Below are 16555 nucleotides of genomic sequence, written 5' to 3'. Positions count from 1 at the left end.
ATTCGGGTACTAACTGCTAAGGTTCGGCTCGGTATAATTTAATCCTCTCCTGTCTTACTTATAAATCTTAACATTAACGTGGATATCACAATAATTTTCATTTTGATTTGGATAACAGTGAGAATAATTTGGTGAACTTTGAAAATTATGTGCTCAGAAGAATGTTTTTACCTAAGAAAGAAGTAAAAGGATGATGGAGACTGAATAATGAGGAGCTTAATAAATTATAAACTGTAGGGTGGGACTGACGTGAAACATGAATCGCTTGAACACAAAAGCACCGACTCTTCAATGTATGACTCTATGCTCTCTGTAATGTCTGAAGCATGAAGATATTTTTGCCATATATAAAGCTACTCCTAGTTCTATGGGCAATGTTAAAAAAAAATATTATCAAAATGTCTACAATTTGTTATTTTATTCCAAAACTCTGGGTAAAATGACATTCTTACATTCTCCTAATAAGTTAGTTACTATTGTGTTTTTCAACAAATTAAGCCTTCACTGGATCTGTTGCAATAAACTGGTCACAAGTCTTAGGATGCTAATGGGGGTGAATTATGAATTCAAAACCGTAACAGAAATACCAGAAAATAAACTTTTGCACACGAAGCTGTGAAACCTCAACTATACAAGACGCCATCTTTCACTAAATCACGGTACCAATATGACCGGCCTAACAGCGCGAAATTTAAAACCATTCAATGAATAAATTTCTCAATAATACACGCGCGTCATTTTACCTGCCATTGTATGAAAAATCAAAAGAAAGTTTAACTCAAGAAGGGAGAGACGGGCGGGGCATGTAGCTTCAACACGAAATTACAAATCCATATCGAACGTAAAGTGGAAAGTCTTCATGGATTATAGATACCGTAAGACACGTGGGAATAGATGGGAGGACAATATTAAAATGGGAGAAAAATACATACTACATAATGAATACTAAGAATACATTCGGGATAGTCCTATAACGTCATTTCGAAAACACAGTTGTAGAACTTTGTAGCTCCATAAAAGCAGGAAATCGGAGTTATGAGAATAATTTCAGAGAGAGTTCTCGATGTCAATGAAGAAGTATGTGCCTGCTTCATCGATTGGAAGAAGGCTTTCGATCGAGTAAAATGGAAGAAATTAATGAGGATCCTACAGAGAATTGGAATTGATTGGAGAGACAGAAGACTAATCAAAAACCTGTACATGCAGCAAAAAGTCAAAGTGAGACTGGACTCAGGAGACACCAACAGCGTTGAGATAGGTAGAGGTGTAAGACAGGGATGCTGCTTATCACCAATTCTTTTTAACCTGTACGGGGAATGGCTTGCCAAGGAAGCTCTGGAGGGAACAGGAGACTTCAAAATTGGAGGAAGAGTGATAAAGACTGTAAAGTATGCAGACGACTTAGTAGTATTGGCGAAGAAAGAGGAGGAATTACAGAACATGATGGACAAGTTAGTGGAAACAGATGGAGAATGTGGAGCATTTCAAGTACTTGGGAAGCTTAGTCACGACGGACGCCCTATGCACCAAGGAAGTAAAAGCAAGGATAGCCATGGCCAAGGCGGCTTTCGTCAAGGAGAGGATACTTCTCACTAGCAAGTTGGGCTTGGAGATGAAGAAGAAACTAGTGAAGTGTTACGTATGGAGCAGAGACTTGGACACTCAGGAAGAAGGAACAGAAATACCTGGAGAGTTTTGAAATGTGGTGTTGGAGAAGAATAGAGAAGATCAGGTGGACGGATCGAGTGACCAACGAAGAAGTATTGAGGAGAGTCAACGAGCAAAGAAACATTCTGCAGGCGATTACACGAAGGAAAGCTAACTGGCTGGGACATATTATGAGAAGGAATGGGTTACTGAGTGATATCATCGAAGGCCAGGTTGAAGGAAAGAGAGGACTAGGAAGAAGATTGATACAGCTAACCGACGACCTTAAACAAGGAAAGAAGATGAAGTTCCAGGAATTAAAACGAGAAGCTGAGAATAGGGACAACTGGAGAGATCTTTTTAGGCAGAGCAATGGACCTGTCGTAAGACAGAACACTTAATAATAATAACTCTTGTCATTCATATTAGATGGAATTTTATTTTAGCATAAGTAATGTTCATTAGCCAACGATTCAGAAACTACTATTCTCTTTTATGTCTGAAAATAATTTAAAACCTATAAATACAAAATCTTTTGACACTATGTCTTCTTGATTTCAGGTCTTCCTCAGTTGTTCAATAAACCACAAGTAAAATTAAATATATTTTAATGCTATTTCGTGCATTAGTCCGGACTAGACACACGACAGAAAAATTCCCCTGGAAGAACTTTTAAAAAATGAACACAATTTCTGCTAACTGGTCTAATACAGACTTGATCTTGGTGTTTCGTTATCGCATCATTTAACAATGACGAGCGAGCAATTGCGTTCTGCGAGAGGAAATGCATCTGAATGAGTAATAAATGAGCATAGCTGAGCGTGTACTTATATCGTATCAGAGATTATTTAAGTGTGGCAGTTCTGCGAGGTGCAGTGTACGCCATTGACGGTTTGGCTTGTCGTGTGACTCACAGAACTGTTGAAAGATACGACCGCAAGGCGAACAAGTGGTCTTTGATCGCTCCCATGAACACAGAGAGACGCAATGGGTAAGACGGACGGAGTGTGAAGCACAGAGACAAATTGATGGAGTCGAAATTATAAGTTAACTTAACGTGTTCGCTGTGGTTATAAGCAACTGCAAAAACCACTGGAATTTTCCAATCTAAGATTCTTTTACGTTCCGTCTCCTTCTTTTTTACGATTATCCTCCATCAATTTGTCTCTGTGTTTGTAGGCGTAATCACTTGCATTCGGTAGGTTCTCGATGACACAAGTCGACATTCCGTCTTTACAAACATTTATGTCTGCCACTTCGTGCCTGCAATTTGAAATATTAAATGTGAAGACAAACCCTTCTGTGTCACCCATAAGTATTATCTGCACTCAAGACAATTTTTATCACAAAATAAACTGACACAGTTACAGAAAATATGTAGCTCAACATGAGATGATGTAACTCACGAAGGAAAGCCTCTTCTACCATAAATAATTCATTTAATAGAAATTTAATAGAAATGTAATTTGAATGTCAGTGCATTTATGTCTTTTGGGGTTCTAAAATATCAGAGATTTCGGTGTAGAATAAGTATAAAAGAATAATCTTTGTGAGTCGTAAAATGTGTTGACCTAAAAATATCCATTTATGATGGGCTGGCTCTGCCTTTGGGTATAATGGAAAACTGCTTGAAGCTAAAAACACAGGCTTCCACCGAAATGTCCTTGCTTATAATTTGTTTCCTTACAACGTTAACAAAAGTTCCCCCAATCGAAATTCGATGCACGATTGCCACACCATATTTCAGAACAGTTCCATGTAATCTTTCTTTCACTCATGCACACAGAACACCGGCCAACGTCCTATTATAACGTAATACATTTTATTACATCAAAGTGGAGGGAGAGGTTACCACTATTTTAAAACGCTGTCAAATGACTTGTGTTCTGCGCTAGCTACGTTTCGCACACTTGATTAAGCCATTACCTTCTGTCAGAATAATAAATTTAATTATAAATTTTATTTGGAGAGATAAGCACATCTTGTTGGAGAATGCGCCCATGGCAATATTTCCCGCTTTTAGCAATACAATTTCAAAAAAGTTTGCCTTGCCAAAAATAGTTCTGAAGAGGTTCAGGTCGACGTAGAATAGACAAAAATCAAAAGTAAATGAATTTCTGTGGGATTTCTGACTCTTGCACAGACAAGTATGAAGAAATATGGCTTCTGGGATGTTTTTGGATCTCCTTACTCAATCCGTCAACAGATGGCAGGAGACTGCGTGGTCAAACACGCCAAGAGACAGCCATTTTGAAATAAACTTCCATCAGAAAAGGGAACATGAGACGGATAGGCGTCGTTAAAATTGAAACTGGCCTAACACTTTGATGAAAGCAAAAGATTGTGGCGATGCTGATGTGGTGAACGCCAGACACTTCCTGCCCAAGAGAGTGCCACTGATCAAGGAAACTTAGTCAAAGAGCTTCTTATTAATGCAGTCACAGTTTACGTCTGATTAGCATTTCCTACTCATTCGCCCTCTGATGTAACTAATCAGCTTGACCGTAACATCGCCCTGCCTCCATTCATTCTACTCTCTTCCTCCCATCCAATTTTCGCGCGTTTATTAGAGGCACTGAGTAAGCAAGGAGAACCTCTGAAACGTCGGCCACTTTCTTCGACACTACAACGCGCAGTATTCGCAAGATCGCGGATACCTTGACCGGAAATGATTCACTTCCTAGAGCTTTTAGAAAGTAACAGTCTGTGATTATACAGCCCTGAACAATCATGCAAAGAAACAAATAAACAAACCATCGATTTTCCTTGTTATCGAAATATGCAAAGCGGGAGAAGAATTTGTTCTCGTCATAAAATCGACCGATGACAAAGATCATATCGTCCATCACTTCTGTGTTTAAATCACGTGCATAGCAGTTCATGGCAGGGATCTCGGTCCACTTGTCTTCTGCAGGGTCATACTTTTCGGTACAGAGCTTGGTTGATGTCTTGTTGTGTCCTCCTGCACACACACATTCAATAACAGGTCACAGCATATAAAAAAAGCTGATAAACGAAACTTATTCTAACCCCGCTCAGCGGGGCCCTTCTTGATATTCATTACTCTGTCAAATGGCCACCAAATATTTGGCCTTTATGGAGCCATTACCTTATTCACAAGAGCCTGTCTGTCTGTTCCCACATACTCTAGTTCAACAAAACATTTTAATATTATCCTTCCTTTTAAGAATATGTATCACGAGTGGTATCTTCTCTTCAACATTACCAATCATAACTTTCAAAATGTTTGTATTTCTCGTATCTTCGATGCTTCACACTCCGTCCGTCTTACCCAACCGATTTTACGCTCTTAAAATTTGTAAATCCGTGAACGGAACGAATAAAATACAACGAAGAAAACTGATTCCATTTTGCAGTGTTAATATTAGTAGCAGGAACGAAATTAAGGATGAAATAGGTACAATATTATTTTCGTACTTGTAGCAGCAGGAAATTTCGCCTGACATCTGTTGTCTACTTCATGAAACTGCGTGAGAACGTAGCCTTAAATTTCAATACAAGATGGCGTTACACAAACAAGTGACGAAATGCAAAGACTGCGAAGGGACTGCTTTAAACCATCGGCTTTTTGAGGATAACAGCGCGGCAAACTGGAATTTCCTTGCTACAAGAACAAAATATTTACCTTTAAACCTGGGACTCTGTGAAAAATAGGGCATTCGTTAGTTGAAATGCCACAAGAGATTATACAATGTTAGTTAGTTATTTAGTTAGTTAGTTAGTTAGTTAAGTGTTCTTTTGGAAAATGTAATCGAAACCGCGAATCGGGGTTATAATTACTTACAAACTCTGTAATGACAGGAGAAAAATTCTGTTCATAAAATCTCAGTCACTCAGAGAAAACCAGGAAAACATTTCACAACAGCAAGTTCTGTAAAAATGAGAGAGGAGCATCGCTCAGAATGTCCAGAGTTCTCACCCAGGGCGTACAGACAGCCGTGGAACCCGACGCAAGAATGAAACCAACGTCCAGCAAGCATTGGAGCAACGAACGTCCATCGGTCGGTGTCCGGGTCATAAACTTCCACCGAGTTTAGAGAAAACTGATCATATCTTCCACCAGCGACGTATATTTTGTCTGTAAAAACAAATTAGCCATACGACACAAACTGTACACATATTTCGTGTAGGCAGAGCACAGACATGGGACAATCCATACTTAAATTTGTGAATCTATTAATGTCCCCCTTCGAGTCACAGAAACTGCACAGACACGGCCGTCTCTGTTCACCGGTTTCTTTGTTTCGAATGCAAACCATCGGCGTGTCAGAGGAAATCAGTTTTCACTGATAAAATTTAATATAAACAGCATAAAATGATTAAATTAATGCATAATGCAAATGATGGTAAGTTACATTTTTGTGAAACGAATTTTATGAAATTTGCTATCAGAGATGTACGGAACGAGCTGCTAAAATGTGCTCTACATATATAATACAATGTGCTATTTACATGAGATTATTAACTGTCTCAAAAACATATTAGATCTGTATTATGTGAGAGCCAATTTGATAGTTTGATGGTTGTTTGCATTCACTCCTAGTGCACACTAAAAAGGCAGAATACGACGCACAGAGACAGCTTACAAGAGCAAAAGAAACCATCACGCACTCAGGACTGCAAGCCGTTGCAGTCTGTGAAATAACGTAGTCCGTAGCACGGATAAAAGAAAGGGATAATAGAAGAATATTGGATAATGGAACTAAGTTCAAGAGCGAAGAGAAATGCCTTGATGATGAAGGCATAAAGTTCGTCTGAAACGTCGGCAGAAGCCAACGACAGCCATCTTCGTACTCGCCGCCGTGAGAACCTCATATCCTGCGATTCCTTCAACCGTTCTTGCGTTCTTACACGCGGACAGACAGACAGACGCCTCGCCTTCTACACTAACTCACAAATTCCTGTTTCACAGCATTTACGTACCTTTCAGTACAGCCGCACTTGCAAGGGTTCGCCCTCTGTTCATGGGAGCGATCAAAGACCACTGGTTCGTCTTGCAGTCATATCTTTCAGCCGTTCTGTGACAATCATAACTATGACCGCCGATGGCGTACACTGAACCTCGCAGAACTGCCACACTTAAACCCCATCTGAAACGAACAAAAGTACACGCTCAGCTATGCTCATTTATTGCTGATTCAGATGCATTTCCTCTCGCAGAACACAATTGTTCGCTCGTCATTGTTAAATCTTAATTCAATTGAATTAACAAGCAAATCGCATTCTTAAAACCAAAATTGTCGCAAATTCCTCCGACCTATTCACACTTTCCACGATGCTCCTTTATGTGAGTGGTTCAATTTTACATCCCTGCCCACATTTTTATCTTGACTTAGGGAGCGACTATCAGCTTTTGAGGAACGACTCTGTTTCAAGGACTTAATCAGCTACCAAGCTGCATCTTACCTGTATTTAGTAAGCATAGGCGCCACCTCGCGGCATGTCTTCGTAACAGCGTTGAAGCAGAAACATGAGCCTAATGAATCCCTGCCGTTAAAACCACCGATGTCGTAAATGTCGAAACCGACTACTGCCGTGCGATGGTTGGCTCGCGGACTGATCCAGTCGACCCCCTCCACCTGCAGAAATGATAGGTCATGGCTTTATGTTTCTTTGGCTCATTCGGTTTATTGAAGTGAAGTCCTTACATTAGAGTTCAGGCGACCAACCACCGGAGCAGAGGTGCAACCTCCAACAGTGGACCGAAATTGATACCCCGTGGAGGGAGGCACTCGACAAAGACCGTGAGAAATTAACTTGGAGCAAAGGTGGAAACAGGAAGACCCGAAGAGAAGCTCTCGTCAAGTTCGACAGACAAACGTAGAATTAATTTCTGATCAACGGCTGACATTTCAGGTTCGTACTTTGGAAAGGACAGATGTTGGTGTTTTGGATTTTATCGACGCAAAAATGGAGGTAGTACGTCCATGATTAAGCCTAAATAAACAATTATATGGTGAAAAGAAGGAAAAAGGATTAAAAGTAGTTTTTCTCGGAGGCGTCATTTAACAAGGCGCGGTAAGAGTAGAATTTTACGCAACTCACCACAGTCCACCGGTCTGCTCGTGCGTCGTAGGCTTCGATCACATCTGTAGGGTCTCCGCCATGAGTCCCATCAATAGCAAACAGAATGTCCTGTGGGATTCGCGGGCGGGCAATCCTTGGTATAACGAGGTCCTTGCCTTCCTTCGTCACTATTTCTGAGTCGTGCAGAAACGCGAGCGTCTCCGAGATCATGGGACTACACGCCTCGTTTTCCATTACGTACGGGTGCTTTGATACCTGTTGAACAGTTCAATGTGGACCTTAAAATCTTTTAGGAAGAAATGGAATGTTCCATTGCAGAGCAGACAAGAAATTCACACATAATTTGGTTGGGAACACACCGAAAAAAACTGTTATATAAAGGAATATGTTTTTTTGGTTTATTTAACGAAGACCTTAACAAATGCACAAGTTGTGGAGAGAAGGGAAATCAAGGTTAAATCGATCTTAGAGAAAAATATTGAAATGTGTTTCAACCGAAAGTTAAATACTTCATTAAGGGTTGCGTTTTGAGTAACATTCAAAAATGTAACTAATTTCTCGTCTCTCCTGTGCGATCACCACATTCTTTTTGATTCAATAATTTTAATTAATAGTCAAAATTAAGTAGCAGCAAAGAAAATTATGACAATTGGTTGTTTCGAGTATCAAGGGAGGCAACCTTCTGCATGTTGATGGTTGGGTGGAAGGCCCGTCAACACAAGAGCTTGGGGTTATGGGCTCATTGTCTATTACGAGCCATTGCATGTTTCAACCTTATTTGGTCATCATCAGGTGGTTCTCTTTAAGTGTTGGAAACTAGTAGATACGAATGAAAAGTTGTAAAGGCATTTGACGCAGATAACATTTTCATGAATCCGTGCGATTGTTTCACGCTTATTCGTAAGAGGTGAGTGGCTGAAATTAAAGTGCATTTGACCTTGAAAAGAAACGTTTTTCCTCTCGGGTTAAAGCGCATGGTGAAATGGAAGAAAGAATATGGCTCCTTCGTGAGATTACGTTTAAAATATTTGAATGTTCAAGCTGTCTGTGAGTTTGAATTCCCTGGGGTAATTTACTCTTGGATGTGGAACGAAGTTTTCTTGCTGCAATTTCGGATATCTGTTGTACCTATGTGGTCAATCAGCTGTAGATTATCATCCTAAGTGTTCATCGTAGGAGATGACTGAAATTATTAGAGCAGCTAAGACATGCTTCTTATGGCAGTAGAAACTTTGGTTATGTCGAACGCTGCGCCAGAGAACGTGATTTATCTGTTGGAGGATTTTCCTGTTCGAGCTGAGTGGACGTTTGAATGCAGTTGACGGTGGAATGCTGTAGTTGAATTGAAACGCGTAATGGATCTCAATGAACGCTGAGACTGTAATAAAAGATTGTAGCACAGCCGATGAATAAAAGGCGATCATTAACTCCAACCACATTTCTGCGTAAAAGGACGAATCGAATATTTGTTTTCCACATACACACGCGTATGCGAGATTGTTACCAGCGGCATACTACAGGAAGTTATTGTAACCATGGCAACTAAGTGAATCTGGGGATTTCTTACGCAGGAAATTTTGCGCGGAATAAGGACTTCAAAACATTGTACAATTTCACGATGTCATTGTAACATTTTAACCAGAATTGGAATATGTCACCAGATTCTGTTAAAATGTATCAGTATTAAATCTAATGAACGAGCTGGAACTGCGGACAGACAGACAGACAGACAGACGGGCTTACACGTGTCGAAGAAAAATGCTCACAATTTGCATTAATTAGTTACGAACACGTGTGAATATGGAATTGAAAATGCGGGCTTTACTTCCGATAAACATCCACGATTTCAGGGGCATACTGACCTTCTCTTTGAAAAATGTTTCGTCAAGTAATCTCAGTCTGACGCCCTCCAAAAGGTCCGCGATGTGGCCTTTTCTGTTGTCAGGGTCGTGGTTGATCCACCGGAGAATGCACTCCCACACAACTCTCTCGTCCTTCACGTTCAGTTCCTCGGACTCGATTATCGCTTGCAGCTCCTCTACAGTCAGTTCCAGCAGTTCTTTGCTCTGCTGAGACAATTCCACGAATTGGCGCAGAACGAAGCGACGAGCGGGAGTCTCGAGGTCGGCGATGAAGTGAGACCTGCGACGGCGAGGGTAAGAGCCGACTCAGAATCGATCTCCTTCGAACTCTGACACATTGAAACACTGCAGGAAGAACTGGATTCTCAACTATTTTCACACAACAGTATCTCGCCTCAGGTCTTTACCTTAGCCGTTTTAAGCCCGAATCAGCGAGACTGAGAGCCGACACGTGGAGAGGCAATGGTGAGAGACGCTCCGTTTAACCGGGGCAAAATAGAAGGTTTTCGGCTCTGAAGGTTCCCAGGCAATGCCCGCTTGTCTTCGTGATAAGATTATAGGTTGAAACAAGGGCACGGCGTACGCAAGTGAAGAAGGCAATGAGGTGAGGAGTGTAGAATTTTGAATTCTGGCCGTAACCATGGCGAAACGACGTTTTGGTAACTGCGTGTGTTAATCCCGTGAAACCTCGTGTAACCGGACTAAATAGGGAAACCACGTGTCTGATGAGCGGGGCGAAGGGGAACGTGGACATGGAATTGAACAAATAAGTTGAGACTCAATACAGATTTTAGTAGCTAGCGAATGATGCAGGCGAGTCGCACGCACCAGCCGACGGCGAGTGTCACTCGTGAGCGCAACTCGAGGGAGTCTCTGTATTAAAGTAGTGAATTTATCAGTCATTCTGTCCATCGCATGAACTGGAGGTTCTGGTGTAATTCTGCCGATGTCAGTTAATTTGCTTGCTACGTTGTCCTGAACAAGAAGGTTCAGCGTCTATGGGAACCAGTCTTTTGTCTTTGCCCTTAATAATAACCAATTCTCTAAATGTCCTGAAGTGTTCGTAATAATCAGCAAATTCTGGGTGTGAGGTTAGGTCAATGAACTGTATCGAGTGGACTTCGTTTTAAACACTCTCGCCGGTGGAATCCAATCGCAACCGATGTGGTTGAAATTCGGTCGCTTAATGCGGGAATCGGATAATCGAGGCTCGGTTAGAGAGGTTTTGCTGTATGCAGAAAGATGTGGGGCTGAATGTTGATTTGGTGTTGGGAGGTTTATGTAAGAAGCAAGGAATTCCGCAGAGAAAGAAAGGAGAGTAGGAATTCGAGAGAAAGACAGATTTAATTATGACCCTGCAATAGGTCGTGATTAATGTTCTACGTGGTGATATTATTCATCTGCTAGTCATAATGACGATCAAAATATAAACAGTTAAATCAGAACATTTAAATTACAGGGACGTTAATAATTATCCGCCGACGCTTTATAATTTGTCCAGTCCTCAGTCAGAGGCTTTACTCTCCGACCCGGCACTCGGCTGCTGTCTTGAGTAAAGCTGAATCGCTCGAGCGACGAAGGCCGGCGTCACAGCAAATGACAAATGAACATCAATTACCTTGCGATCTGCATGATGCCAATACAGTTGTCGTCGTCCATCGCGTCCATGAGGAAGTCGCAGCAGAGTTTAGGAACGTACGGAATACGCAAGTAATCAGCCGTCTTGAACAGCCGATACGCGTTGTCGGAGCGGATGTCCACCTCGCGAGAATAAACATAATCCAGTATCTGGGTCATCATGTCTGAGCTGACTCCGTGGAGGAGAATGTCAGTCTCCTCACTGGTGTGCAATTTTGTCGTGAAGAGGGTCCTGAAACGTCGATTTGGAGAAACGGCGAGCAGAAAATTACAAGTCATGCTCACAAATTTTAAGTTTTTATGACTCACGTAGCCAAATAAAAGTATTCTTTCGTCTATGTGGTGGATGAATTTTTGTTATCTGAATACTTCCAAAACTCTCAGAATGAGTACGAATGGGACCGGATTAACTGCGAAAGGTTCAAGAGAGGGCGTAGACTTAAGAGAATTTCACTTACAAATCGGAAAGCAAGCAGCGAGCATTTGTACTATAGAATGGTCACCCTCGTTTCTTAAGTACCCTTGACTCCTTCAAGAGATATATGAGGTTATAACAAATACTACAGATATTTTAAAGCCAACGCAAATATTTCAACACACATCGCGTGCTGCACATTCCACTGATTGATCAGTTCGTAATATGAAATTATTTGTTCTGTAAAAAGATTTTAACCGACAATAAACAACTTAAAAAAGCCGATGTTTCTACGCAGCCTTTAAGAAACAAACAATTTCCTATTACAAATTAAGGGATTGCAGTGCAAGGATAACAGAAAGGTTTGATTGTCGGAAACTGAAAGAGGGGCACAGCGTCTGTTGGAAAACAGAAGCAATGGCTCTTGATTAAACTTCATTTCTCATTTCAAGAACTCGCCGAATCTTTATATAAAACACAAGCAAATTAACGTATGCACAAATTCTCGAACGATTCTTTAATATCAATGAAATATTTCTCGCCAAGTTCTTTGTTACAGTTTATTTCAGACAGAGCAACACGCAGCAGCTTTCAATGTTCCGGGCATTACCAACTTTCTTCTGGACTTTGTCGGTCGTATTTTTGTATTAAAACGAAGACGTTTTGAAATGGATTCTAATTCTCCCTCCAGATCGATTGACTGTCACCTCGGTACAACCGCACTTAAAACTTATTACAAAAGACCACCTACGTCTTCTGGGATGTTGTCTCGTAGAAATTTTCGGACGTTTCAGAGGTGCTTACTGCCTCCATCATCAAGGAAAAAGGCAGTAAGTACGTCTGAAATGCCACTCGTTTCTACGGCGCAACGTCCAGAAGAAATTCTTCTTCTTCTTCCTCACCGCCGTGAGATTTCATGACAACGAACAAATAACAAAAGACAATCAGCCGTATAAAAATACAGGTTTCTGCATCAAAGGGGGTAAAATATTTCACATATGAATTGACGTCTATCATGTCGTTTACGTCACGTGTTAATCAACCACGTCAGTAAATAAACAAACCTGAAATATTCGCTGCCCATCGACAGAATCGCTCTGTGGACCGGAAAGACGCCGCCGTCCTCCGACCTCAACACTGCGTCGCAAAAGAGGTTCTTCTCTCTCAGCTTGTTCAGACGGACCAATGCTTTGGTGCACGTGCACCTGTCGCCATCTTTACTTTGGTTTGACTCCATCTCCTGAAACAAAGTCCATCGCTGTTACAGATTTTTCTTCATAATGACGCGTGGGCACATCAACTGAGAGTGACTGAGAGGGAACTCGATACTGAGAAGAATAACTGGACCTGGGAGAGAGTTACTGACAAGGGAATGGCGAAAATTGCATAATATGGAGCTTTATAGATCTCTTAACTAATTAATAAATTGTAGGCTGTCAGATCAAAGGTGATGCACACCTCTCGCCCCATCCGTACACTCCACATGTCCTGCCCATGTCACTCTCCTTGGCATAGTCACCCTGAAGACGTGATTGAAATAGGCAATATTAAGTCATGCCGCGTGTTTGTCATTACTTGCATAAAGTTAAATCTCCTTATATGTAAACTACGTAGACATTACGTATAAAATATCAATGTAATCCATAAAGTCTTAGATGCTTCTACTCTGGTGAACCTATTTTAAAAAAATACGAAACATATATGCCATAGAAATTGCGTGACCTTTGATGCTGAACAAGACAGTTAAGAAATAAATTTTGAAAAAAGAAGGCTACGCCTTTTCATAAGCATAAAATTTTCGAGTTCTTCTCTCTGTAGAACTAAAAGTGCTTAAGAGCTTACATGAATAAGGACTTTCCTGCCTAAGTTACACATTTATATACATTACAAGCACAAAATGTAATTTAAATTTATCAATTGAACGCGAGAATTACAGTTGGGAACAGTCACAAAATCTCTAAGTTGTTCTAACGCATGCGTAGATCAGGCCTAGATCACGCCACTCACACACTGCAATGTGCAAGATATTCTATGGAAAGTCGATTGGTACTCGGCTCGTCAAAAAATAGCCCACTTTCTTTACTGAACCAGAAGGCTAATCACCATGTTCACAAAAGCCCGCCACCGGGGTCTATCCTGAGCCAGTTGCATCCAGTTCGCTCCATCGTGTCCCATCTCCGTAACATCCATATTAATGTTATCCTCCCATCTACGACTAGGTCTTCCCAGAGGTCTCCTCCCTTCAGGCCTTGTAAACACTCAACTCAGCCTCACAACATCGGGTGAGGAGCTCGTCATGCATTTTCTCTCTTATCTGTCCCACTCCCGATTTGGGTCCAAACATCTTCCTCGACACTCTGTTCTCAGAGGCCCTCAGTCTATGTTTCTCCCTCAAAGTGAAAGACTAAGTTTTGCACCCATAAATACTTTGCACTCAATAATAGCAAATATTCCCCGGATTTAATCAGCTGTTGTAGGCAGATAATGAGAGGGAGATCGTCGATAATTAGGTTTGTAAAACCGAAATAAAAATTCTTCTCAGATTCCTAAAACGCTTTAAAAATGTCGATGTATCAAGATATGTAAAGTGTTGGAATTATTGTTCAGAATACAAACCCCACTTCTTATCATCCACATATTTTTATTAAGATCCTGGGCTACGAAACACGTTTAATTCCTTTAAAATGTTAATTGCCTCCTGGAATATTCTTTTACTATCAATGATGCCGTGAACAAACAGAAGTCAATCTAATGTTACTTGAAATTGTGTTAAAAAAGCCTAATTCTCTTACACGAGTTCAGAAATTAAGATGAAAACATTAAATGTGATGAACAATAATAATAAATAGGAATCCCTTACCTCAAACGTTGTTCAATTGTAAGAGACCACGACGTCCACCCGAAATGACCAGTTTAATCAAAACTAAAATAGAGAGAGTGGAGGGCGGTTTCACAGATTTCTTAATAATTCTTACGTAAGATAAGAACTTGTGATATTCTAAAAGGTTTTCAACAGCAAAAAATTGTCTACTCTACGACGCACTTCTCCTACAAGCGACTCACAGCAAAGCTCTTTCAGCAATAACGAAAGCGGATTGTTGACTGCAATAATGAAACACAACAATGCCGAGTAAACAGATGACGTAACAATTAGTTTCTTAGGTAAAAGAATAGAGTGCAATAAGGTTCATTCAGGCTATTATACTGCATGCATAAGAAACGAGAAAAGAGCCTTGTGTCATGCTCAGCCAACATTGTTGTAGGTGTCGGAAAGAAATTCCAATACGTTTTCTTACATTGTTATGCACACAGGTGTTCCCATAAAAAAGCTGACCATTGTTGGTCCATATTTACATTTTGTAGTTAAAAAATTTACAGTGGAACCACGGTTCCAGAGAATTAGACGTAAATACGTCTATACGGTAAGGAGTTTATATAGTGGCTTTACAATTGATTAAAGTCTGAGTAAGACAGTTCCGCCTACCTCGAATTAGTTACGATTAAGATTGGTCTGTGGTAGCTGAAATATGTTACAAAATTTGCACACTTCAGAGTATCAACATTTCGTGCAAACACCATGTCTATACAAGATATTGATCCAGAAGTAATGCACTGAGGATTTGACATCAACATTAAGCCAAACGTTTCCTCCATAAATGTGACAAAGCTTTGATTTTCCTCCTTCTTTAAAACAATGTTAAAATCTCCTGTCAACGATGTAACGTGAACCAGGGCAACGTACACCAACTGATGATCTAGATTCTTGTTGTAGTTGAATACAATTTGTTGAAACTGCGACTTATAAACCGTTAGAGCACCAGCTTCAACTAACGGGAATTGTACGTTAAAATTGCCATACTACCGTCAACCAAACCATCGTCTACATCGACTTTGCTAGTAATCATATAAGATTTCCCAACACACAGCCTGATCACAAACGGCAATCCTCCAGTTTCAACAACATTCATCTTATGCAACTTGGTGCGCGTGCTAGCCAACTCTTCTCGATTTTGGTACCCGCTAAAAACATCGTCTGAAACACAATCTATAGCAAAGTCTGTACTAAACACCGTCTTATTAAACTCCGAAACGTCTTCGTTGCGATGGAATAATCTTATGGCTCCAGGAGCATCCAACATGGCTTGTTCAGGAGTTGTAAAACGGCTTTCTATCAGGCCGTTTTACAACTCCATCTTGTACACAGTATGACTCAACAACTTAACGCAACAACAAATTTCTTAATAATTCTTATATGAGATGAGTACCTGTGATATTGTGAAACGTTTTTAACAGCACAAAATTATCTACTCTACGACGCACTTCTTGTCCAACCGATTCACAGCTCAGCACTTTCCGCAATGACGAAAGCGGATTGTTGACGGCAGTAATGTAACACAACAATGCCGAGTAAACAGATGACATTTCCTAGGTAACATATCAATTCATGCAAGCTGAACATTGTTGTCAGTCCATATTTACAAATTGTTGATATTTCCTAGGTTACCATCTAACACATTTTCCTTACACTTTTTCGTTTCCCTTTTTCGTCACACTTTTTTGCGGAATGACACTGACCCTTCCATATAGACGTATTTACGTCAAAAATCAAAACAAAGAGAATTACTCTTAACTTATAATTTGGTTACATTCAATAATTAATTCTAAGTTCTTTTCCTATAAGAAGAGAACACGTTTAAAAATAATGAGAAGATTGCAATTTCATTGCCCTTATTTAAAAATAACTTCCGGTTTCAGTGTACTTGATTAATTTTAAAAATTGATTTTTGAGTGGGGCGGGCTCTGGGTCAGAGAAAATGTTTCCTTCCTTCGAACCCCGGCAAAGATGTTTTCTGTTGTTCGGACAGCGACCACTAGGGACGAATGGCGCTAAGGCAAATTCTGTTCTTGTTCCTGGAAAATGATTCGATTGACTAAAGTCACAAGC

General features: G+C 40.5%; 1 protein-coding gene across 2 annotated transcripts; it reads right to left on the bottom strand.

Annotated features, from left to right (window-relative positions):
• Positions 1 to 1984: 1984 nt before the first annotated feature.
• LOC147873148 (kelch-like protein 10) lies at positions 1985 to 15959 on the bottom strand. Of its 2 annotated transcripts, XM_087352466.1 has the most exons (11): positions 15876 to 15959; positions 14471 to 14533; positions 12675 to 12850; positions 11176 to 11427; positions 9558 to 9837; positions 7714 to 7950; positions 7075 to 7247; positions 6592 to 6758; positions 5588 to 5746; positions 4402 to 4609; positions 1985 to 2910 (listed from the first exon to the last, which is right to left on the bottom strand). In XM_087352466.1, the coding sequence occupies exons 3-11, from the start codon at positions 12845 to 12847 to the stop codon at positions 2766 to 2768; spliced, it is 1794 nt and encodes a 597-aa protein (XP_087208592.1). In that variant the 5' UTR covers positions 12848 to 12850; positions 14471 to 14533; positions 15876 to 15959; the 3' UTR covers positions 1985 to 2765. The 2 variants fall into 2 exon arrangements, with proteins under 2 accessions (XP_087208592.1, XP_087208591.1); XM_087352465.1 differs by lacking the exon at positions 14471 to 14533.
• Positions 15960 to 16555: the final 596 nt, after the last annotated feature.

This window comes from Zootermopsis nevadensis, unplaced genomic scaffold (genome assembly GCF_977971745.1).
Source record: "Zootermopsis nevadensis isolate Lab colony 2312 unplaced genomic scaffold, Znev_1.0 Znev_ptg000021l, whole genome shotgun sequence".
NCBI lineage: Eukaryota > Metazoa > Arthropoda > Insecta > Blattodea > Termopsidae > Zootermopsis > Zootermopsis nevadensis.
This window is presented reverse-complemented; position numbering and strand designations above follow the sequence as displayed.

What these genes read in the sequence shown, in the direction of transcription:
- LOC147873148 (XM_087352466.1), bottom strand. Translation starts at nt 12,847, where the DNA reads ATGGAGTCAAACCAAAGTAAAGATGGCGACAGGTGCACGTGCACCAAA. An exon ending in GGCATCATGCAGATCGCAAG is followed by an intron (nt 9,838 to 11,175) that starts GTAATTGATGTT and finishes TCGCCGTCGCAG; the next exon opens with GTCTCACTTCATCGCCGACC. An exon ending in AAACATTTTTCAAAGAGAAG is followed by an intron (nt 7,951 to 9,557) that starts GTCAGTATGCCC and finishes ACTGTTCAACAG; the next exon opens with GTATCAAAGCACCCGTACGT.